Source organism: Etheostoma cragini, chromosome 18 (assembly GCF_013103735.1).
Source record: "Etheostoma cragini isolate CJK2018 chromosome 18, CSU_Ecrag_1.0, whole genome shotgun sequence".
In the NCBI taxonomy this organism is placed as follows: Eukaryota; Metazoa; Chordata; class Actinopteri; order Perciformes; family Percidae; genus Etheostoma; species Etheostoma cragini.
Genome location: NC_048424.1, coordinates 22,453,494 through 22,472,736, shown reverse-complemented (window position 1 = coordinate 22,472,736; position 19,243 = coordinate 22,453,494). Strand labels below are relative to the sequence as shown.

The 19,243-nt window shown below is 42.3% G+C and overlaps 1 protein-coding gene across 2 annotated transcripts in view; it reads left to right on the top strand.

Annotated features, from left to right (window-relative positions):
* The window catches only part of pnocb (prepronociceptin b), a 27,774-nt gene extending 8,675 nt beyond the window's left edge, over positions 1 to 19,099 (top strand). For both annotated transcript variants that reach the window (XM_034900313.1, XM_034900312.1), the window contains exons 2-3: positions 10,549 to 10,810; positions 18,178 to 19,099. In XM_034900313.1, the coding sequence (XP_034756204.1) occupies positions 10,670 to 10,810; positions 18,178 to 18,831 (795 nt within the window). In that variant the 5' untranslated portion in view covers positions 10,549 to 10,669 and the 3' untranslated portion in view covers positions 18,832 to 19,099. The remainder of the gene's footprint in view (positions 1 to 10,548; positions 10,811 to 18,177) is intronic.
* The last annotated feature ends 144 nt before the right edge of the window (positions 19,100 to 19,243 follow it).

Genomic DNA, 19,243 nt, shown 5'->3' with positions numbered 1-19,243 from the left:
TATATATATGTGTATAAATAGCCTCCTTTCTCCTTTGCGTTTGTAAGTATGTATAATTCCCCAGGGTAAACTGTGGCAATAAACCCCTTTCTGAGTCTAGTAGAGATGGTCCGAGACCATGTTTTGCTTCCTGATACCGATTCTGATACCTGATCTTGACGCAGGGGACTGATGCAATACCAGTGTGTCACATATTGTATTATGTTTTAACAGCTGTACACTACTATTCTCTATCTTATCTATGTTGCCAGCCTGGCTCAACTCTTTGTAAAACATGAACAAACACAAACAATGAACGCTGCAGAACTTTCTTTTATTAGTCAAAATGGAAAAAGCACTTTTTTATTTAACTAAACAAATTTAAAGTAGATTTTCTTCAGGGCTAAATTATGTGGTATCAGATTGGTGCTTAAACTCCAGTATTTGCTGATTCTTTTAGCAGCATATGTAAAATAGGAGGCTTTTCAGATACTGGTATTGATATCTCTAATTATGATATACATCATCACAGCATTTATTGCTAATGTCCAATACCCACCCCTAGAATGCTTTTAAACAGTCAAAAAACACATACAGTATGAAACATAGTCACATTACAAATATAAGACATATAAACACACCATCCCTACCCCATGTCACCCCATCTCCATAAGTCACTACAGGTCTGATTATCATTTGAAAACTTCAGTTTGACTTTAAGAAGCTTATGTTTTTGCATTGTTTTCAGCTCAATGGGTGGCTCATTCCATGCCTTGGCTCACCTAATTGAGAAGGATGTCTGGCCAAAGGAGATTTTTCTACAGGATTTTAGAGTGCGTTCTAGATGGTTTGATTTGATTTCAGCATTATGAACCCCCCCCTCCCCCATGTCAGTGCATGTCACTTTCTTTTCTGGTCTTATTGAAGTACAAAAGAAATTGCTAAGTAAAGCCTATATAACTATGGAGAAGGACATGGGAACAAAGAGTTAAGATTCACGCGGATGCACTCTGAGATCTCAAACAGCGTCTGCCCCCTTTTTTTCTTTCCTTCTCTGACAGACTCGCACAAATCTAATACCGCATCGGCTTCAGCCTGGGTGACAGTTTATCAGCCAAATCCAAAGGCGATGTGTCTGCTCTGCACTCTGCTCTCCCTGTGTGCTATCATCCAAGTTGAACTGCGTGGCGAGAAATATTATTTTGGGGGGCTATTAAGACAGCTTCATGGGGACTCAATGAAATGATTTTTGGAGCAAGTTCCCACTATGCTGGGAATGATCTGCCCCTCAGGTACAAGTATGTTCCCAATTAAAAGAAACCCTGCGAGTACAATTGATGGAAACAGTAGTGATGGCTCAATTTATCTGATGTTATGGTGCCTTGAAAGGATCCGAATATGAATATAAAGAGTATCGCATCTCCACTTAATATGTGTGAGTGTTATATGTCCATGCGGGATATGAGGAGGAGAAAATAAGATGGGGTTTATCATATTTCCACAATGTGTTGTGTGCTCAACAGTCTACACAAGATAAGATGTCCTAAAGAACTAAAGCGATGCAAGACAAAGGCACATAGTCAGCAAGGAGCAGGAAGTGTGATTCTTCCAGTAGATGTGATTGCAGTAAGACAAAGGGGATTTGTGAGAATAAACTCGTCCCTATAGCATGTAATTATACGTTATCACAATCTTATTTATGAGCTTTAATTTAGCTGCATACACTGCTGCAACATCATGACCGTTCATCTTTTCCCATTTATGTTGCTCACAATGTGTCAATGCTGCTTCAATGAGACAACAACCACCTGGGAGGCTACGGGGCAGGTAACAGGTACAATCCTGCCTTCTGGTGCAGCTGCAGCAGACACATCCAAAACGGATTAAACGCATTCTCTCAGATGAGTCATGTCAGGATCCGTCCTGCGAGGAAGGGCACAACTGCTAGTGCACCGTCTTCTGCTCCTGGTCCTCTAAACTCTCCACTGAGTCACACGCTGTCTATCTGTGGCTGTGTAGGCTAGGCTATATTCCTATTGGATTAGATAGAACAACACAATGATGCCTAAAAATAAAACATAAATATGGGTCATGAACGCTGCTTGAACAAACAACTTATGGGGTTGTTTTTCAGGGAGGACAGTTGCTTACAAACCTCTTACTCCAAACTCGTGAAATACGCATGCTTGGGCAGTGGCGGTCAGCGTCACGTAGTATGAAGAGCAACAGCAACAGTGAGTAGTAGGAAAGAACAAATACATGTAGGGAGGGTGGTCGGTGTGGTGGACGGGTCAATCAACACAGGACTTTCACCCGGAGAACGGGGTTTGTGTCACGTTTCCTAAACCCAACTGTCCCAATCTTCTTCTCTTAAACCCAACCGTCCCGTTCTTCTTCTCCTAAACCCAACCGTCCCGTTCTTCTTCTCCTAAACCCAACCGTCCCGTTCTTCTTCTCCTAAACCTAACCGTCCCATTCTTCTTTACTTGAACCCAACTGTCCCGTTCTTCTTTTCCTAAACCCAACTGTCCCGTTCATGTCCCCCATGTCACGGAAATATACCTTTATAAGCCCTCCCACGATCTTTTCCTTAACCCGACTGCGTCAAAAGTGACGCCAATAGACGCTTAAGGAGACTTTTAGCGTCAATAAGAACGCCAAAGGCTCCTGACCAAGCGTCTGTATTTTGCATTATGGGAGTGAGGACGCGTTCTTCCATACATTTTGTTGTGTGATAGTATGATGTATGATAGTATGATGTATGATTTTCAAAGTCACAGCACAGTGGACGGTGGGTGTACAAAGCGCAGGACTAACCCCTATATTTCCATAATCTTATCTGAGGGCTTTTGTTGCCTAATTATAAGCATTCAAATATAATAATAATAGTGTGTTATGAGCAAATATTATATTGCACAAGTGGATATTGTATGAAAAAACAAATTGATTGCATTGTTGAATATGTTTAGTTTCAACATTTTGTAACTTGGCAGAAACAATCATTAACAGAACTTAATTCAGGTGGCTTTATGTTTCAGTCTTAATGTATTTAGGAGATACAACTTTAATCTCGGATGAAAAATGATCAGTTGATCCAATTTACAAAACAAACAAGTGTTCTTATCTACCTTACCCTAGTGGCCTGGCCATGCAGATGGATTTAGTTTTATCTGCTCTGGTTTGTGATGTCTGTCTGCCAGTCCTGACTCCATCCTGTACCAAAGGGAGGTTAATGGAAATCAATTTGTTGCACTCACAACATTAAAACATGACAAGAGAAGGTTTAATTAGCAGCATCTTTTCCAAGTGACTCTGATTGATCGACAGACCTTGGTGTCAACACTTTTCAGTGGCACTACTTTCTGCCAAAGAAACAGTCCTGATGGGAGTGCATGGGCTGATGGGAGTGCATGGGCTGTTTTATCAGTTTTATTGGCAAAAAATTCCATGTATCTCTATTGTATAAACGCTTTGGCTTTTGTAGAAACATGTCAAAACTAGACTGGAGAAGCTATGAATTTTGAATCCGTATCACAAGGCTTGTCTTTGTCTTTCCCCACTCTCCATTCACACACTCAACCGCACTTTATTAGTCCATTATCTCAGATCAAAGCATTTTCAACAAGCGATTACAAGCGGATGGAAGGTGATAAAACACTCATGAATTTCCTCCGGTTTTTCAGAATTCATCAAGGACCATTACTGGCCCGTGTGATGTAATAGGTGGACTGGGAATTTTACAACAAAGGGACCACATCTTCATGCCATTCATCTTTGGTGGCTTCTGGCTCCAGCTTGACCTCAATGAAGGGGTGTTAAGATCCACACACCACTAGAGAGTCGACCATGCACTTGTTTTCTTGTCTGTTTTGCCTCTTTAAACCCCAAATTAATCACCCAATGCTGTATTACATCTTCCTAGCCTGCCTTTTATACAATTACAGTAAGTGGGTACTTTGAATTTGAATTTAAAAAACCTTGGAAATGTCTAACAGTTTGAAAATGTCCAACAATTACCACTAGTTTTACACGTCTTTTTGGAATTAATGGTCAATAAACACCGTGGGCGCCCAGATAGCCCAGTTGGTAGAGCGGGCGCCTCTGACCTGCGGCCCTTTGCTGCATGTAATTCCCCCTCTCTCTTCCCTCTCATGTCTTTAGCTGTCCTGTCAAATAAAGGCCGAAAACACCCCCAAAGGATCTTTAAAATTGTCTTTAAAGAAAACAAATTAAAAATAAATGTAATTTGTATGATAACATACCTAATATTTTAGTAAACCCCCCTCCCAAATTTTTTTAAATCATTTTTGGGTAATTTGGTTGGAAAAAACTTAATTTAGAAACTTTTGAAAACACATCAAATTTGACCTGAAGACAGCATTAGGGTTGAGATAAAATGTCTAAACTTTTATCCACAGACGTGGAAATGGAGGAGAAACACTGGGAGATGAGTGGAGGAAGAAAAGGAGGGGTGAGACAAGGACAGAGCAACAGGAAGAGGAAAGTGGATGCAGAAGTGGGAGCAAGAAGGGAACAAAGAGAGAGAACCCCTAGGTTATCTGTGCATTAGCAGACTGCTTTTGTGCGTTTCAGCTTCATGCAGACGACTAATGGATAAGATAGAGTGAGTCAGAGCTTTATCAGAGACGAGCACAGCGCTTTTCTTCTCCCCCACTCACATGCATGACACCTCGGCCCCCTCTCCACCCCTCATTAGAGCCGCTCATGCTAATTCCTCCCACCGTTAGCGGTATTAATGCACTTCGCTTTGCAACTGTGGAAAGGGGACAGGCTGCTCAGATCCCGCTCTCATCCATTCACTTGTTGGTTTTCAGTTTTGTTTTAGGGACTGTATGAAAAGTATTTGTGTTGGGCGGGGGGGCTTAAACTAACATTACATTTGATTAAAAAGACTGTATTTGTTTTCGTAGAAACAACTTGCACACGCAAAAGGTCTTTTGTGCAGGTGCTTTGGAAAATATCATCAACTTGGAACAACTTTTGATGAAAGTCCGGAGGGACTGAAACGTGAGTTTTCTGTAAAAAAAAAAAGGGGGAGGCAAGAGCAGAGTGCGGGATTTTTTTTTTCTGTTGTTCGAAATAAAAAAGACTGGAGAAACGAAAAGTAATGTGACAAATTATTGGATAGCCAAGTTCCTCTTAAGGACCCAGGCGAGCACGGGTCCAGTCCCGTCATGTCATGTTCAGTATCACATTTATAACCTGAAGTTAACCTTAACCCTAACCATAACTATCCTTAACAGAGCAGCTTCGGTGCCTAATCCTAACCATACTGCAACCGTTTTACAACCTTAACGACGTGTTGAAACCTGCAACCGGTTCCTTCTCTGGTTCAGACATGAGGATGAACAGTGCTCCTGTGGGTCGTATTAGAGGGTAGGAACCAACGACCCATGGACCTTTTGTTTCTGTATCCTGTCCTTGGTTTTGAAATAAAAACTGCAATTCCCTCGCCGTTAAATCTGAAGACAATATATGTTTTGGCTAGTGCTGTCAGTTAAACGCGTTATTAGTGACGTTAATTTCATTCTAATGTCAATCTTTTTATGTTTTTATTAAATTGTGTGATTACTCTTGTGTTGTCTTCCCATCAACCATCATCTTTTGGCGCTTTTTTCCAATATTTTTGCTGTTTTTACATTTTTTTCTTAATTTATAGTTTAATTTTCACGAATTGTTTTATTACATTATTTTATTACTAATTATTGTACATTTTTTACTAATAGAAGTAGAAGAAGAATAGAAAAACAATTTCTCGTTTTGCTTTTTCAGCGTTTCTTTCTCTTTTTTTGTCATTTCTTCCGAGGCCATGAAGTTCAATAAAACAAAGTAAGGAGTAATTTTACTTGAGGAACATTGTATGGGTTACATGTTAATTTTAGGTAATTTGGTTAAAAGAAAGCCAAGTTCCTGATATTAAAAATAAAGAAATTGGTCAATTTGGACATGAGGACAACACAAGGGTTAATCATGATTAAATTATCGTTTGACAACACTAGTTTTGGCAATTTCAAGAAGAATTGTGGGGAAAGAATCCAGCAGCTCAACGTTTCTCCAGGTTTTCTTGTGTATTTCAGGCACAGCCCAATACTCACAAAACATGACCAAATGCATGAGAACCGCGGTCCTTTTGTCAACGCTCTGATTGCTTCCTGTGTGATTGAAAGGGGAAAACATTTTATCTTGAAAACACAAAACATTTTCAGGGTCCTAGTTAACCCTAATGGAAGCATGAAACAGAAAATTTGTTTTGGAAAGGACCAGGTAAAAGCATTCATTTGTGCAAGATGGAAAGGCCCATCTAAAACTAGCGTGACATTGGTCCTCTTGTTACAGTCAATTTGCCTTTTGCTTTCATGCCACCGTTCATTTAGAAGGGCAAGGTTGTGTGTATTTGTTTTTTTCAAATGCATATTCTTATTGAATAATAATGAGTAATGAGTTCCCAGGCCCATAGACGGATTATGCTGTCTTGTTACCTTGGGTTAAAACCTGGTGTGTTGTGGCCTCGCTTTCCCACTGAACACTTTATCTGGGTACAGTAGGCCCACATCGTGCATCTAAGGAATTCATTTTGTGACTTTAAAGTCCAAGCAAAACTTCTCAAGTATCAAATAAAAATCAATAACCGAAGCAACAACAAAAAATAAGTTTTGACAGATTGGACAGATAGTCCAGCTAGCTGTCTGGATTTACCCTGCAGAGACCTGAGGACCAGGTAACCATGGTCCTCAGATTGGACAGATAGTCCAGCTAGCTGTCTGGATTTACCCTGCAGAGATCTGAGGACCAGGTAACCATAGTCCTCAGAAATCCAGCGGAGTTTAGAACGCCAACACAACGTTTCCCTTCATGGAGTGTTTCTGATACCACTGGCAACTCATAGCACCCATTCCTGGAGCACAGAGATCTGAATGTACTGTTCCTGAGCCACAGAAGATTAAAAAAAGATGTACAGTATATATATACACTATATATAAGTGAACTATTGCTAAGTAGAAAATCACATAACTGATTAGCGACTACCTTCTCACGGATCTTGGAGAAAAAGGGAAGGTCTAGAGGGTTGCTAAGACCTCAGGGTCGAGGGAGTTTTTTTTCAGAAGAGGTTTTATCACAGCTACTTTAAATGACCTATAAATAGACATATTGATCATATCTAGTAATGGAGTATTGACCACGGGTACATAGAGACATATTGATCATGTCTAGTAATGGAGTGTTAACTAATGCTTCTTTAAGTATCCTCGTTGGGATGGGGTCTAAGAGACCTTTGACATTAACTGTTGGAGGTCTATAGGACAGAAGCAGTCTATGTCATGTGTCTTGTTGTTCTTTCTAGTGGTCCTGCATTTAAAGGTGAACCATTAAAAGTTGAGGGCTAAAGGTGATGAATTTGATCTCTAATTGTTATAATTTTCTCATTAAAGAAGCTCATAAAGTGGTCACTACTCAGAGCAGGAATAGATGGCTCAATAGAGCCGGGACTCTCTGTCAGCGTGGCTCCAGTGCTGGAAACCTGGGTTGTTCTTGTTTTCTTCTATTGGTGATGAGTAATATTCTGACCAGGCATTTCTGAGGGCCTTCCTATGTATGTGCCAATCTAAACAAAAGGCTTCTAGTAAAATACATAGTATGTAGACACTTTGACATGGGACTGCCGGGGATCAAACCCCCGACCCTCTGCATGGCAGACTACCACTGAACCAACTTTCAAACTTATATTTCCATTTTCATCTTTTACAATCTTGTTTTTCTTTTGTACTTTTAGTATATGTTTTGAGGATGATTAGTTGAATACACATTTATAAGATCAACCATTCAACTACAAATCTACTATTTTCTGTTATTTAATCTGTATTAATGTGTTGATCCAGTTTATCTAGGACATTTCAAATAGTTTTTTACCAAATTTTTACAATTAGCCAAAGACCCAAACGGAATTTTCCAATAGCAACTCTGGGGGCACTGAACCCAGGGTTGCCCCCAGTGCTGAGCCATCGCAATGTAAGTGTGTGTGAGTGTGTATCTGATGAGCAGGTGGCACCTTGTGCGGCAGCCTCAGCCACAGAGTGTGAATGTGTGTGTCCATATGTTAGTTTCTGATGTACCTAAGATGATCTGATGCTCTCCCTATACTTGTTTATATCTGAAAGCCTAAATCCCAATGTTCTAATATGAGCCTCTGAATATCTGAAGGCAAACAAATTATATAATTTAACACAAGCTTTGATGAATCATAAAGCTTATGACAGACACTGCATGAATTCTCAATACTATTAATCGTGTTGACAAAAACCTCAGTGGGCATATTCATACACTCTGGCAGAATATCATCAATGTGTGAGGGCCACATCTTTGTAATGCTGGGGCATATTCCCGGGCCCACACCATCACTGATGCTGTGCTGGTTTACTCATTTGTTCAACTTACTTAGTAGGGGCCACTTAAGGGAGAACATAACAATATCAAATGGGCTTAGTCAGCAGGCTAGCATATGATCATCGCACAAAACATCTCAGCAAGGCAAACAAACAGCTCCCTCTAATGATTTCCCATGAAGCCATTTATATATTTGTAAATGGGCCGGAGTCACACTCGACCTGTTTCATGTGCTATTGACTGCCAGTGGTAATGTGGTGCAGTGGAAGCGGTCACGGTGTGCCAGTTTTTACTTATTTATTTATTTTTTTACACCAGTGTTCCCATCCGTACGACACCCACTCTGTGTGTTATTAAAGATTTGTCTTCACTCACATGCTGTCACGTCTACCCCTTGTCTTGGTCTCATTCAAACCTGTGAAAAACACATTGTTCCAGTGCAAAATCACCCCAAAAACCTTTTCTAATTTCCAAGTGTGTTTCCCTCCAACGGCTTTAAAGCCAGTAAAAACCTGTGCGTGATGACGTCACACGCTGTTTTGCGATCAAATTGGTATGTCAAATTGATTTTAAACGTTTAAAGATGTTTCCAATCATTTTCGCACTGAATTGCACAACATTCAAGCAACAACAAAGTTTTTCTAGCAACAAATGATCAATATTGGACAAGTTGTAATAGTTCTTATGTGCAAGCTGATAGAGACACATCAAACTATAATAAGAAAACAATGACGCTATCAACCCATCGCTATGACGATGCAGATGCAACTTGTCTTTTATTGTCCCGCTGTGAGACTCTTTTTGAGACATGTCTCTCTGTCTGAGTGTCTTCCATTGAATTTGCAGGACGTCCCACGGCTTGTCCTAACCTTTGTCGGCCATTTCCTTGTTGAAGGCAAGTTGAAGTATTTTCAATGCTGCATTGTTTACATCCACGCTTCCTAGTCTGCTGTCTTCTTCACTGCCTTTGGTGGCACATGGCAGCCTATCTTGCCGTGTCACCACCACCTGTTGATTACTGAAGTAGTGTGACACCAACGGTAGGACTGTATTCTGCATGAATGTGCTTCCCTGTGCGTGCATGAGATATACAAAACAGGGACTCACTCACAGAAAAACAGCTCCATAGCACTACCAGAGGTCTGAAACTTTAAGTTATTTACAGTCAGTTCCCCTAACTCTCATAACTGAGTAAGCATTACATAAAGGGCATAAACATGTTGGCTCACCCTAGCCGTGGTCTTGGTTCATAAATTTGCAGAGGCCGTATGTTTTATGACGAGGCAGCAGTCTATGGACAGAAGCAATCTTGGATGTTCTGAGTGGCTGTTATTTCTTTGTTATCTTGGTGTTATTGGATGATATAGAGGTGAGTGGCAGGAGAAATGGGGGTCAGGGAGTGGAGGTCAAGCAACAAACACTGTGCACCTGGGTCACAAATTTACAGCCTTTTTCCAAGTAGCTTTTGTTGAGACGGGGCATGATCAGGGGTTGATGCATAGACTGTTTAAGTAGCAACAAAACATCTGGATCGCCCCCTGGTGGCTGGCTGCAATATCGGGCATACGTAGCGCTCCTCAGTATTACTGGATGGGACATGGACCAAACAGAAAAAATCAACGTCAGATTATTGTTTTTCAAAGATTTTCTGTCATTTTACGTTGTTCTTATCCAATGTTTTTTTTTATTAGTTATTTGATGCTAATAAAAAAGGTTAACCATTATGATTGACAGCTGTGATTAACCTGCGATTGGTTAGGTGATTGTATGGACAGGACGTTGGTATAGCGGCTCCACCACCTGATCACTAGTGCACTTTTGTTCAGTATGAGGAATATACAGTCCATGCTAATGACTCATTGTGTCCCTGATGTCTTTAAGCCCCTGTCCACTGCAAATCCCAAACGTTTGCTGTTGTTTTCCACCAGTGATCCACCCCTGCAGCCTGTTGTGGCTGATTCCTGCCCACTGGAAATTACCCATTTTCTGATTTATTGCCTCAGGTTGTGCTCTCTCTCCAGCCCACCCACACTGCCCATCTCCTGGTGTTGGCTGAACACTTTCCCACCACCAACGCTTTGACTGACCGCCCAAATCCAGCTAATGATAACTACAAACTTGAATTGAGGCAATGTTTCCGTGACTCTGTCTGCTTTCTCCCTGTAGGCTGGACCAGATCCCATCGGCTTTATCTCCCAGATTCTCCAGCTGTTGACCCTTGGGTTAGACTCTTCTGTTCTACCTGCTGGGCTCCTGTTTGTCCCTGCCTGCTTGGCTGTGCTGAGTGATGAAGATCCCTCTGTGGAACCTGGTGGTGCTGCTGGCGTGTCTCTTCACCCCTGGACGCAGTGACTGCCAGGGGGACTGCGTGGCCTGTGGCTTGCTCTTTCAGCAGCAGCAGCAGATGCAGCAAGCCTTCAACACCGTGGTGAGTGTGTGTGTGTGTGTAGGTTGTGTTTGTGTGTGTCACTGTTTGTTGTTGTGAGTCACTGTTGATAAGAACATCGGTCTTGTCAACATTGTAGTGTGTGTGTGTGTGTGTGGGTACAGCAGCACTGTGTTTGTGATTATGTGAGTAAGTTATCTTGAATCATGATAAGTGCTTCTGTAATGCGTACTATCTACACTTTTTTTGCCTGTGTATATTGGAGTAAATTTAGGGGTAGATTGAATTTTTTAAAACAGTCCCTAAAAGTATCTAACACATATGCATGGGTTGATTCTCCATATGTTTTTTTTAAAGATTATTTTGGGGCCTTTATTGACAGGACGGCTGAAGCTATGAATGGGGAATTACATGCAGCAGGGTAAAGTTGAAGCCTGACCCACTGCATCAAGGAGTAAACCTCCACAGACAGGCACCCACTCTGAGCCTTCCGGGTGCCCCTTCTCCCATTGTCTCTAAAATATTCTATTATGAAATGGCAAGTAAAATAAAGGCTTTTTAATAATTTTCCGGCTTTTTTTCTATATTTAACTGATTTCCCAACCTCAAAGAGCACCTTTAGTCATCTCACTGAACTTCCTGAGCTCCCTGGACCTTGTTGTCTTGCCAATTAATTTATTCTTGGGGAGCCTGGGCTAAAACGAGCACCAAGTAAACATTTTCTGTCAATTAAAGGCAAAAGCCTCTCAACAAATCTTTTAAAACTTATTTTTTAGGAAAATCTCTAATTGTGTACCCAGTGGTAGTCAAAATAGGGACTGTGGTACAGTTTGTGGTACAGATTGCACATTGTTAACGAACATTTGTAATAGCAAAGCTGTTCTATCTGCCAACTAACAAGACTAAGCCGGGATCACATTGACTACAAAAAGTCAGGGAATCCCCAGAGTCAGTAAGCTTGATTCTCTGGCGACTCTTGGGCTGATCAGTGATGAAATTGTGCAATGCTTCGTGACCAACATGAAGATACCAGCCTCTGCACTGAGAGAATGTGATTGCTCTCCAAACTCAAACCAAAACTTCAGTGCAGCACACAATCTCATTTCCAAACAGCGCAAGACACGTCAGCGGGTAAAAATAGTCTGTGGGCGTCCATGAATAGCTGGAGGACGGCTAATTTAGCTGATAATGATGCAGAGAAAGACAGCTGGGACCTTTTTGGGAATTGTAATGGAACTCTGTAATTGACTGCTGCTCAGTGTCATCAGCCCCGGCATACAGCGGAGACTGACACATTTTATCAGCTCCTCATTGTGATAGGTGCTTTCCCATCGAGCCACAGATGGAATCCACGGAGCAATTCCATTGTTTCCCACTCCAGACTGAAAGAGTGTCTGTGAAGCTGTCGGTGTTTGTAATAATGACAGGACCCATTGATTTATTAGTGTGCATACCTACACACTCAACACATCCAGACATACACACACATCAGCATTTCATCACATCTTACCTTCCACCAACTACGTTCACTGCGTACTGCTAATCCTAAAGGTAAATGCCAGCTAATTATCTGTGCTACAGCTGTTATTGTCTAATTCTGAGCAGCTTCTGCATATTGTCTTTGTAAATATAAAAAGCAGGATTTTTGTTGTTGTTGTAGAGGTCATTTGGCCTTCCACATAGAGATGTCTGTTATTTAAGCCCACCTGCCAATACAACTCTACTCAACTTTATTGTCAATTGTCAATTTTGGAACCTACTGGCTATCGGTCCGACAACGATTTAGCCTCAGGGCGCAACGGCCAATATTTCAGAGTCGTGTCTGGATGGTAACTCGAGATTTGCGGAATTCTTGCGAGATGGTTGAGGTAACTGAACTCAAATGGTTGAGGATAGATGGTAGACATTAGACAGTGTCCTTTTAAAAAATATTATTGACCTCAAATGGTTAAGTTTAGGGTAGGTCGTCAAGTCTTGCAAGAGTTTTCACAAATTTAGGGTTAGGGTTGCCACACATATTTCAGGGGTTCCGGTTCCGACTTCCTCTTCTGTGGGCCGGTCATTGTTTACTGTCGGATTAGAAATTTTAGAATGGAGTAGAGTTGAGAGACAATGTCTATGAACACATTGTTAATCTACATATGAATGCAAATACATTTAACAAAAAAACAATTAAACAACATTTATTAATCTTTAATGCCAACAATTTTAGAATTTCCGCTTCCGATAAAATCTTCCCACAGAAACCACAGTATGTTCATGGTGGTTTTGGCAATATAAACCATGGTTAAGTCATGGCAAGGGTTAAGCAACTACAACACTTTTAAGGATTAAGGATTGTTGTAAAGGCAAACACTACTTGTAGAACCGGAGCAGGGCCAGAGTGGGGCCACTGCTAGCCCTGGAGGTTCAGACCCGAGCCTGGCCCACTTTTTCCATGTCGGGGGAAGTTTTTTATTGATACTCACTCAATAGGTTGACAACAATGTTAGCCGAATAATAACGTTGCTGATGCTAATCATTAGGCCTAGGCTTTATCTCTCTTTACCAGCTGCCACTTGTGTTTGTTCTCTTGAAAATAAATTGGTGTGCATTTGGCAGCATCCTCCTCTGAAGCCTTTTGCTTTTTCAACCTGGCTTTTTCAGCCCCTCCTGGCCTCTTCCTCCCATCCATCGTCCCTGGCGCGTATCGTTACGGTGGGGCCAACTAACTCCATTTGGGCGGGGAGAACTCCCTCACATGGTTCAACCCGTGCAGATGCTGCGTTGTCAGAATGCAGAACGTGTGTAGCCTACTTTTAGAGAAGATAGACTAAAGTGACAAATGTCAAAAAACAAAAAGTGAAGCAGCATTCTCCTGATTCTCCCGATTACCCACCCCGGGCCACTACAGGAGGAAAACTACTCCTGCATGCCAGTCAGACATGCTAAACGCCCTTACTCGAGTCATAAAGGGCGTAGTCTATATCAGATGGTTTAGTTCCACCAGATGTCCTTCATTTAGGCCGGATTTCCTTTAACTTCCGCTTTCTTTGTGTTGGCATTTAAAACTGTGCTGGATTTCTGAGGACTATGGTTACCTGGTCCTCAGATCTCTGCAGGGTAAATCCAGACAGCTAGCTAGACCATCTGACCAATCTGAGGACTATGGTTACCTGGTCCTCAGATCTCTGCAGGGTAAATCCAGACATCTTGCTAGACCATCTGAACAAGCAGAGTTTTCTGTTGCACAACTACAACAATCTTTGAACGTATGCAAGTTCCACCAAAATCAAGTCGCTTCCCGAGGCTATTTTGCAGCTGTACCGTTGAAAAAAATCCAATAAACCAGAGCACGTTTTCTCCCATCCCGGAATGCTGTGTGGACTAACCAGACCCTCTTCCACAGCGCTGTGGAGGAAGGACTGGCAATGAGAGACTATACAGGGAACTAGTTCCTGCATTGGCACTAGCTGTTGGCATTCAACATAAATTGTGAAGAGCAGAATTAACTCAAATGGACAGAATTCCTGTGGAGACCACCTCTACTAACCGACTGCTCCCATGAGTCACAGCTAGTTCCTTACAACTCGCCATGTCATTACAAACACCCTACCACTGTTTAAAGTATGCTGGACATGAAAATACATCATGTTTTCCTTTTTAATCTTTGAATGCTGGATGCAATCAGTTGACTTCCTTTTTGTTTTAGTCGCATTAAAGGATCCCAGATGGTCTTGTGAGCATTACCATGGCCATCAGCCATTCATGTGTGCAGACTCTGGAACTGCACCAAAGGGTGGCCAGTTGGATTTCAAGGGTGACCCTTCCCATTTTGTTATGTCAACACGCTGTACAGCCGAGTAAGTGAGGGGCTTCTTCACCTTAACCCAACAACAACCTTATCCTAATTTGTGTTTTAATGACTTTATTATTACTATATTATTATAGAACATGTGACATAGTCTAACCTTGACATCATATCGAAATACCTTGAACCATAGTCTCCTGACAAAATAAAGGCTTTGGAGCATCGTCACTATGGAAGATTCTCACATCATTTTCATCCAAGCATGTAAACACACACACACACACACACACACACACACACACACACACACACACACACACACACACACACACCTCCTCTCACTCATAAACTTCTGTAGATTGCTCCATTGATCTGACGTGGTGAATCCCCTTGTGTGCTCATTTCATTTACGATGGATAATTAATTTCCGTTGATAGATTCTCAGCGGAACTCCCTCTCCTCTCATTCCTTTGATGTGAGCAGGTTTTTCGATAACAACGCAATTTATCTAATTTGTGCGAGATTTGATGAGTAAATGGGATTTGCTCCGTACCTCAGACTGAAATTTAAAAAGGGGGCTCGGGAGTTTAAGTAAAGGGAGATAGGAGAGAAGTGTGTGTATAAGTCTGTGTAGCATGGCAGCTGTGGCCTATTTACGCTGTCTGAAGAAAAAGTAATGCACAGTGGTTTTTCACATTTAAGGGTATAAATGATAAATTCAGTCTTTTTTTAAATGAGTCAGTAGGTTAAATATCAAGGCAAAGGATAATGTATATATGCATAATATATGCATTGTGCAGTTGCAAGTGTTTTGACCAAAGACAATTAAATAATATATATATATAAGAAACAACCCTGATATATACATTATTTCCTTACCTCCATAGTGGTATGATATGTTGAGTGTTCTGACATAAAGTCAGGTGTGATGATAATAAGACAGGAAGGTCATTACAACTGCGCTGAGTCAATGATTCAGCTCTGATGAAGTACTTTCTATATAAAATGTTCAATTCCAAAATGCAATATTAATGGTATATCATTTTAAAAGAAAACTTATCATTTCCAGAAGATGAAAAGCCAATCTTGAAAATTAAAGTTGGACGTAATTTACCTGCTGTCCCTCAAACTGATGTGGAATTCATTCAATTTTGTGCTGTCAATCAAGTAGATGCCACCGAATGATGGACAGCTCACGTTGGCCCATAACTTTCCATACATGCTGAACACAGCAGGAACAACACCCATCAACTCCAGTGACTCATAAGCAGTCCAGGACAAGAGACTGCGTTCTGAGCCTGGGTCAGGTCGGACAGCTCAGCAGTAACACTTTCGAGGTTTAAAAAGAAGTGGGAGTGCACAACATCAGTGATATGCTGACCTGGGGCTAAACTTTTATTTTCTAGACATGATTTGCCGACTTGTGAGGTTTATAATAAAGAATATCTGTTCATATAGAACTATAGGGCAGGGGTCCTTGACCCAGATACGTCCCTGTCGTATCTGGGTTCATACTATTATTCGCTCTGTGAATTTCACCGCCCACAGATACACAAGATTGTCCCATCAGGACGTCAGGAGAATCTTAATGTTGATAGATTTTTGGCGAACACAGCAGAATGAGAATATTTTGCGTATTGCAGCCATTTCAACTCATGCGAATACACAAGTTTTCGCATATTTGCTACTGGAAAATTCACAACTAGTCTTTGCATTGACTTTGTACAGTCTGTACTTGCGCCACACAGACATTTCTCTTCCCATTTGGTGTGAACACACCATTAGGACGACAATGAGGAAGCATCAACACTCTCAAATTAAACACCAAGATGCTTAGCAGTCTCACTGAAGAGAAGCAAATCTCTAAAAAAGGTCTTCAATGGTTCTTAGGTCTTAAAACTGGTTGCCACCTAAAACATGCTACCTAAGTCACATGGAGCTGGGTATCACCACTGATTCAATTTTACTTTTGACTCAATTTCATGTGATTCCATAATAATTTGATCAGGGATATTTCAGTATCAATGCCAATTTTGCTAGGACATTAAGAGATCAGGGAGCTAATGCTGTAAATTGTATAAGGAATCCTCTCACCTTGTACATTATTAAAAATGATAATAGTGCCATTAAAAATGGACCCAAAGCAGTTACATAGAGACAGCAAAGTGCTGTCAGGCTACAGGATGTGATGCAGAGACGTATACCTGAAGCTGTGCGTATGTAAAAATCGCCATTGAAGTTTTTCCATTGCTAAAGTTTTGCTTAGTTTTGCAGTGTTACTTAGCACGACATGGAATCCTTAGATATATTCTAGTTTCATGTGATAGCCTACCACGATCTATACTCTGGCTTTAAAACGGAGCCTCTTCAAAGATCGATCTCGACATTTTAGAAATGGATAACGTATTCAAATACACATTTTTTTTTTTTTAACTAATTCCTAATGCCAGGGCTGGGAACTGTTTGAGCATTGCCCCAAGTGAACACAATTCGGGGGATTGTGACCAGGATTTAGAATTTGTTAACAGCCTTAAGGACCTGACCCTCCAACCCGATAATCGGCTGTGGGACAGTCTGGCGAGGTCGGGTCAGTGACTCGAGTCTGTTTGGTGTGTTCCGACGTTGTCCGTCGAAGGGACCAGCGGACTTCATTTTGGCCGACCCGACACGCTCGGCCGAAAGACTCAGATCTGATCTGATTGGAGGCGAGCTAACCTGGAAACGAGGAGCGGGTTGAATGTGACTAGAGTTTCTAAAAATCCGAAATCTTTCAAACTGACCTTTGTCGATCTGAAACAAAGATTCAGCAGCTGCACGGCCTTTCTCCTTCAATCGTTTTCAGAAACACGTTTTGTTTTTGCAGTAAAATATGAGATCATATTCTGAACGAGCTTCATGAAAGTCTGGCTTTGAACGTCCGGAGAAACCAGACCCACATGACGCATTGGTCCAATCAGCTGCCGTCGACGGTCTGCATGGCTTTGGTGGGTCCGGGGCACTTCTTTTGGCCAACTCAGGGTGTCGGTCAGCCCAACTGGCTTTTCTGCCAACGGTCAGCTGTCTGGTTGGTGGGTCAGGGCCAGGGTGTGATTTGTGAAATTATGATTATCCGATCTTTGTCCAAAATTTAATGAGTGGCTTTTTTGTGCCTAAACCTAACTGTTTCACTTTTTCTGGCTAACCATGGCCCCTGAGATGTCATCTGGCGCTGCATGTAGCCGGCTCACAGTCCCCTGTTGGAGGCTGAACAACCACCGCTGGTAACCGGCGTCCTGGAGCTCTGTAGCGGCAAACTACAACCAGCAACCACCGCTCTGATTTTATCGTTCTATGGTACTATCATATAGACGGTTCACATTACAATGCTTTACTTACCACTTATATGGTCTAGGTTATTGGTGAAGAACACTTTAAAGTGGGGGGGGACATTTTTTTGGCCGGAGATAAAAATAATTCAGCTGAATTTATGGGATGGTAGATAGGCAGGAATCTGTGGACCAGAAAAGGGACAATGCCACGCATTCCCCCCCCCCGGAACATCACACCCTTCCCTTATTATTAATAACTCAGTTTAGTGAATTACTGACTGTACACATCACGCTTTCCTCTTCCTCTGCAGGTGTGTTTGTTGGAGTGCGAGGGTCATGTCTCCTCTTCGCTCACATGGGAGGTGTGTAGACGGGCCGTCAAGATGTCGCACTACCCCCCGCTGTTGGAGAGAGAGCCTCTGTTCAAGAGAACGGGACAGGAGCTGGAGCTCACTTCTCTGGATCTGAACTCTGACAGTGAAGTGCTGCAGTCGGCGGCTGTGGAGCCCTTCCAGGAGGGGGGACGGGATGAGGCGCCCTTTGAGCCGCGCAGGGCCCAGTATGACTCATCTCTGCTGGATTCCTCCGAGGAGGGGGAGGGCCTGCCGGGTCTGGATCTCAGCGTGGCGGACGCAGAGAGGGAGCCGAGGGACGAGAGGAACGCGGGGAGCGACAGCCAGCTGGAAGGGGACGAGGACGATGCCTTAGAGGCCATCACCTTATCCAAACGCTTTGGTGGCTTTCAGAGGGGGCGCCACGGGTACAGGAAGCTGATTGGCTCAGCCGCGAGGCCCATACAAAAGCGCTACGGGGGTTTCATAGGCGTCCGGAAATCTGCCCGCAAATGGAACAGTCAGAAGCGGGTGAACCAGCTGCTCAGGCAGTACCTGGGCATGAGGAGCAGCCGCAGCGGCAGGTTCAACAGCATGCCAGTCACTCGCACGTGGAGGCAAAACAAACTGTAACGCGTCCCCGGCGCTCTCACTAGTCCCAGTTACCTGAACCAGATCACGTTCCCAGCATCTCACTCCACGTTTGACGAGTGACGTCACCGTCGTCACCCAAAAGAACAGACTCCGCCATCTCGCCGCGCCTCTTTTTGTGTCTCTAAGTATCAAGGAATGTTTTGACCGTGATGTCCTTCTTATTAAGCATATTTTAACGCCATTCTATCAAATAAAAGAATTAGAGAAGTGCAATTGGATACATTTTGTGTGTGTGTCGGTGTAATAAAAAGGGGGCCAAATGAGATTGGAAACTGGTTCACTGCAAGCTTTCCACCTGAGGTGAGACCTGAGGGTGTGACATTTAAAACTCATGTTGGATGCACTTTCATGCATGCGTGGACGGCTTTCTTTTTTTTTTTGCACTCTGTAG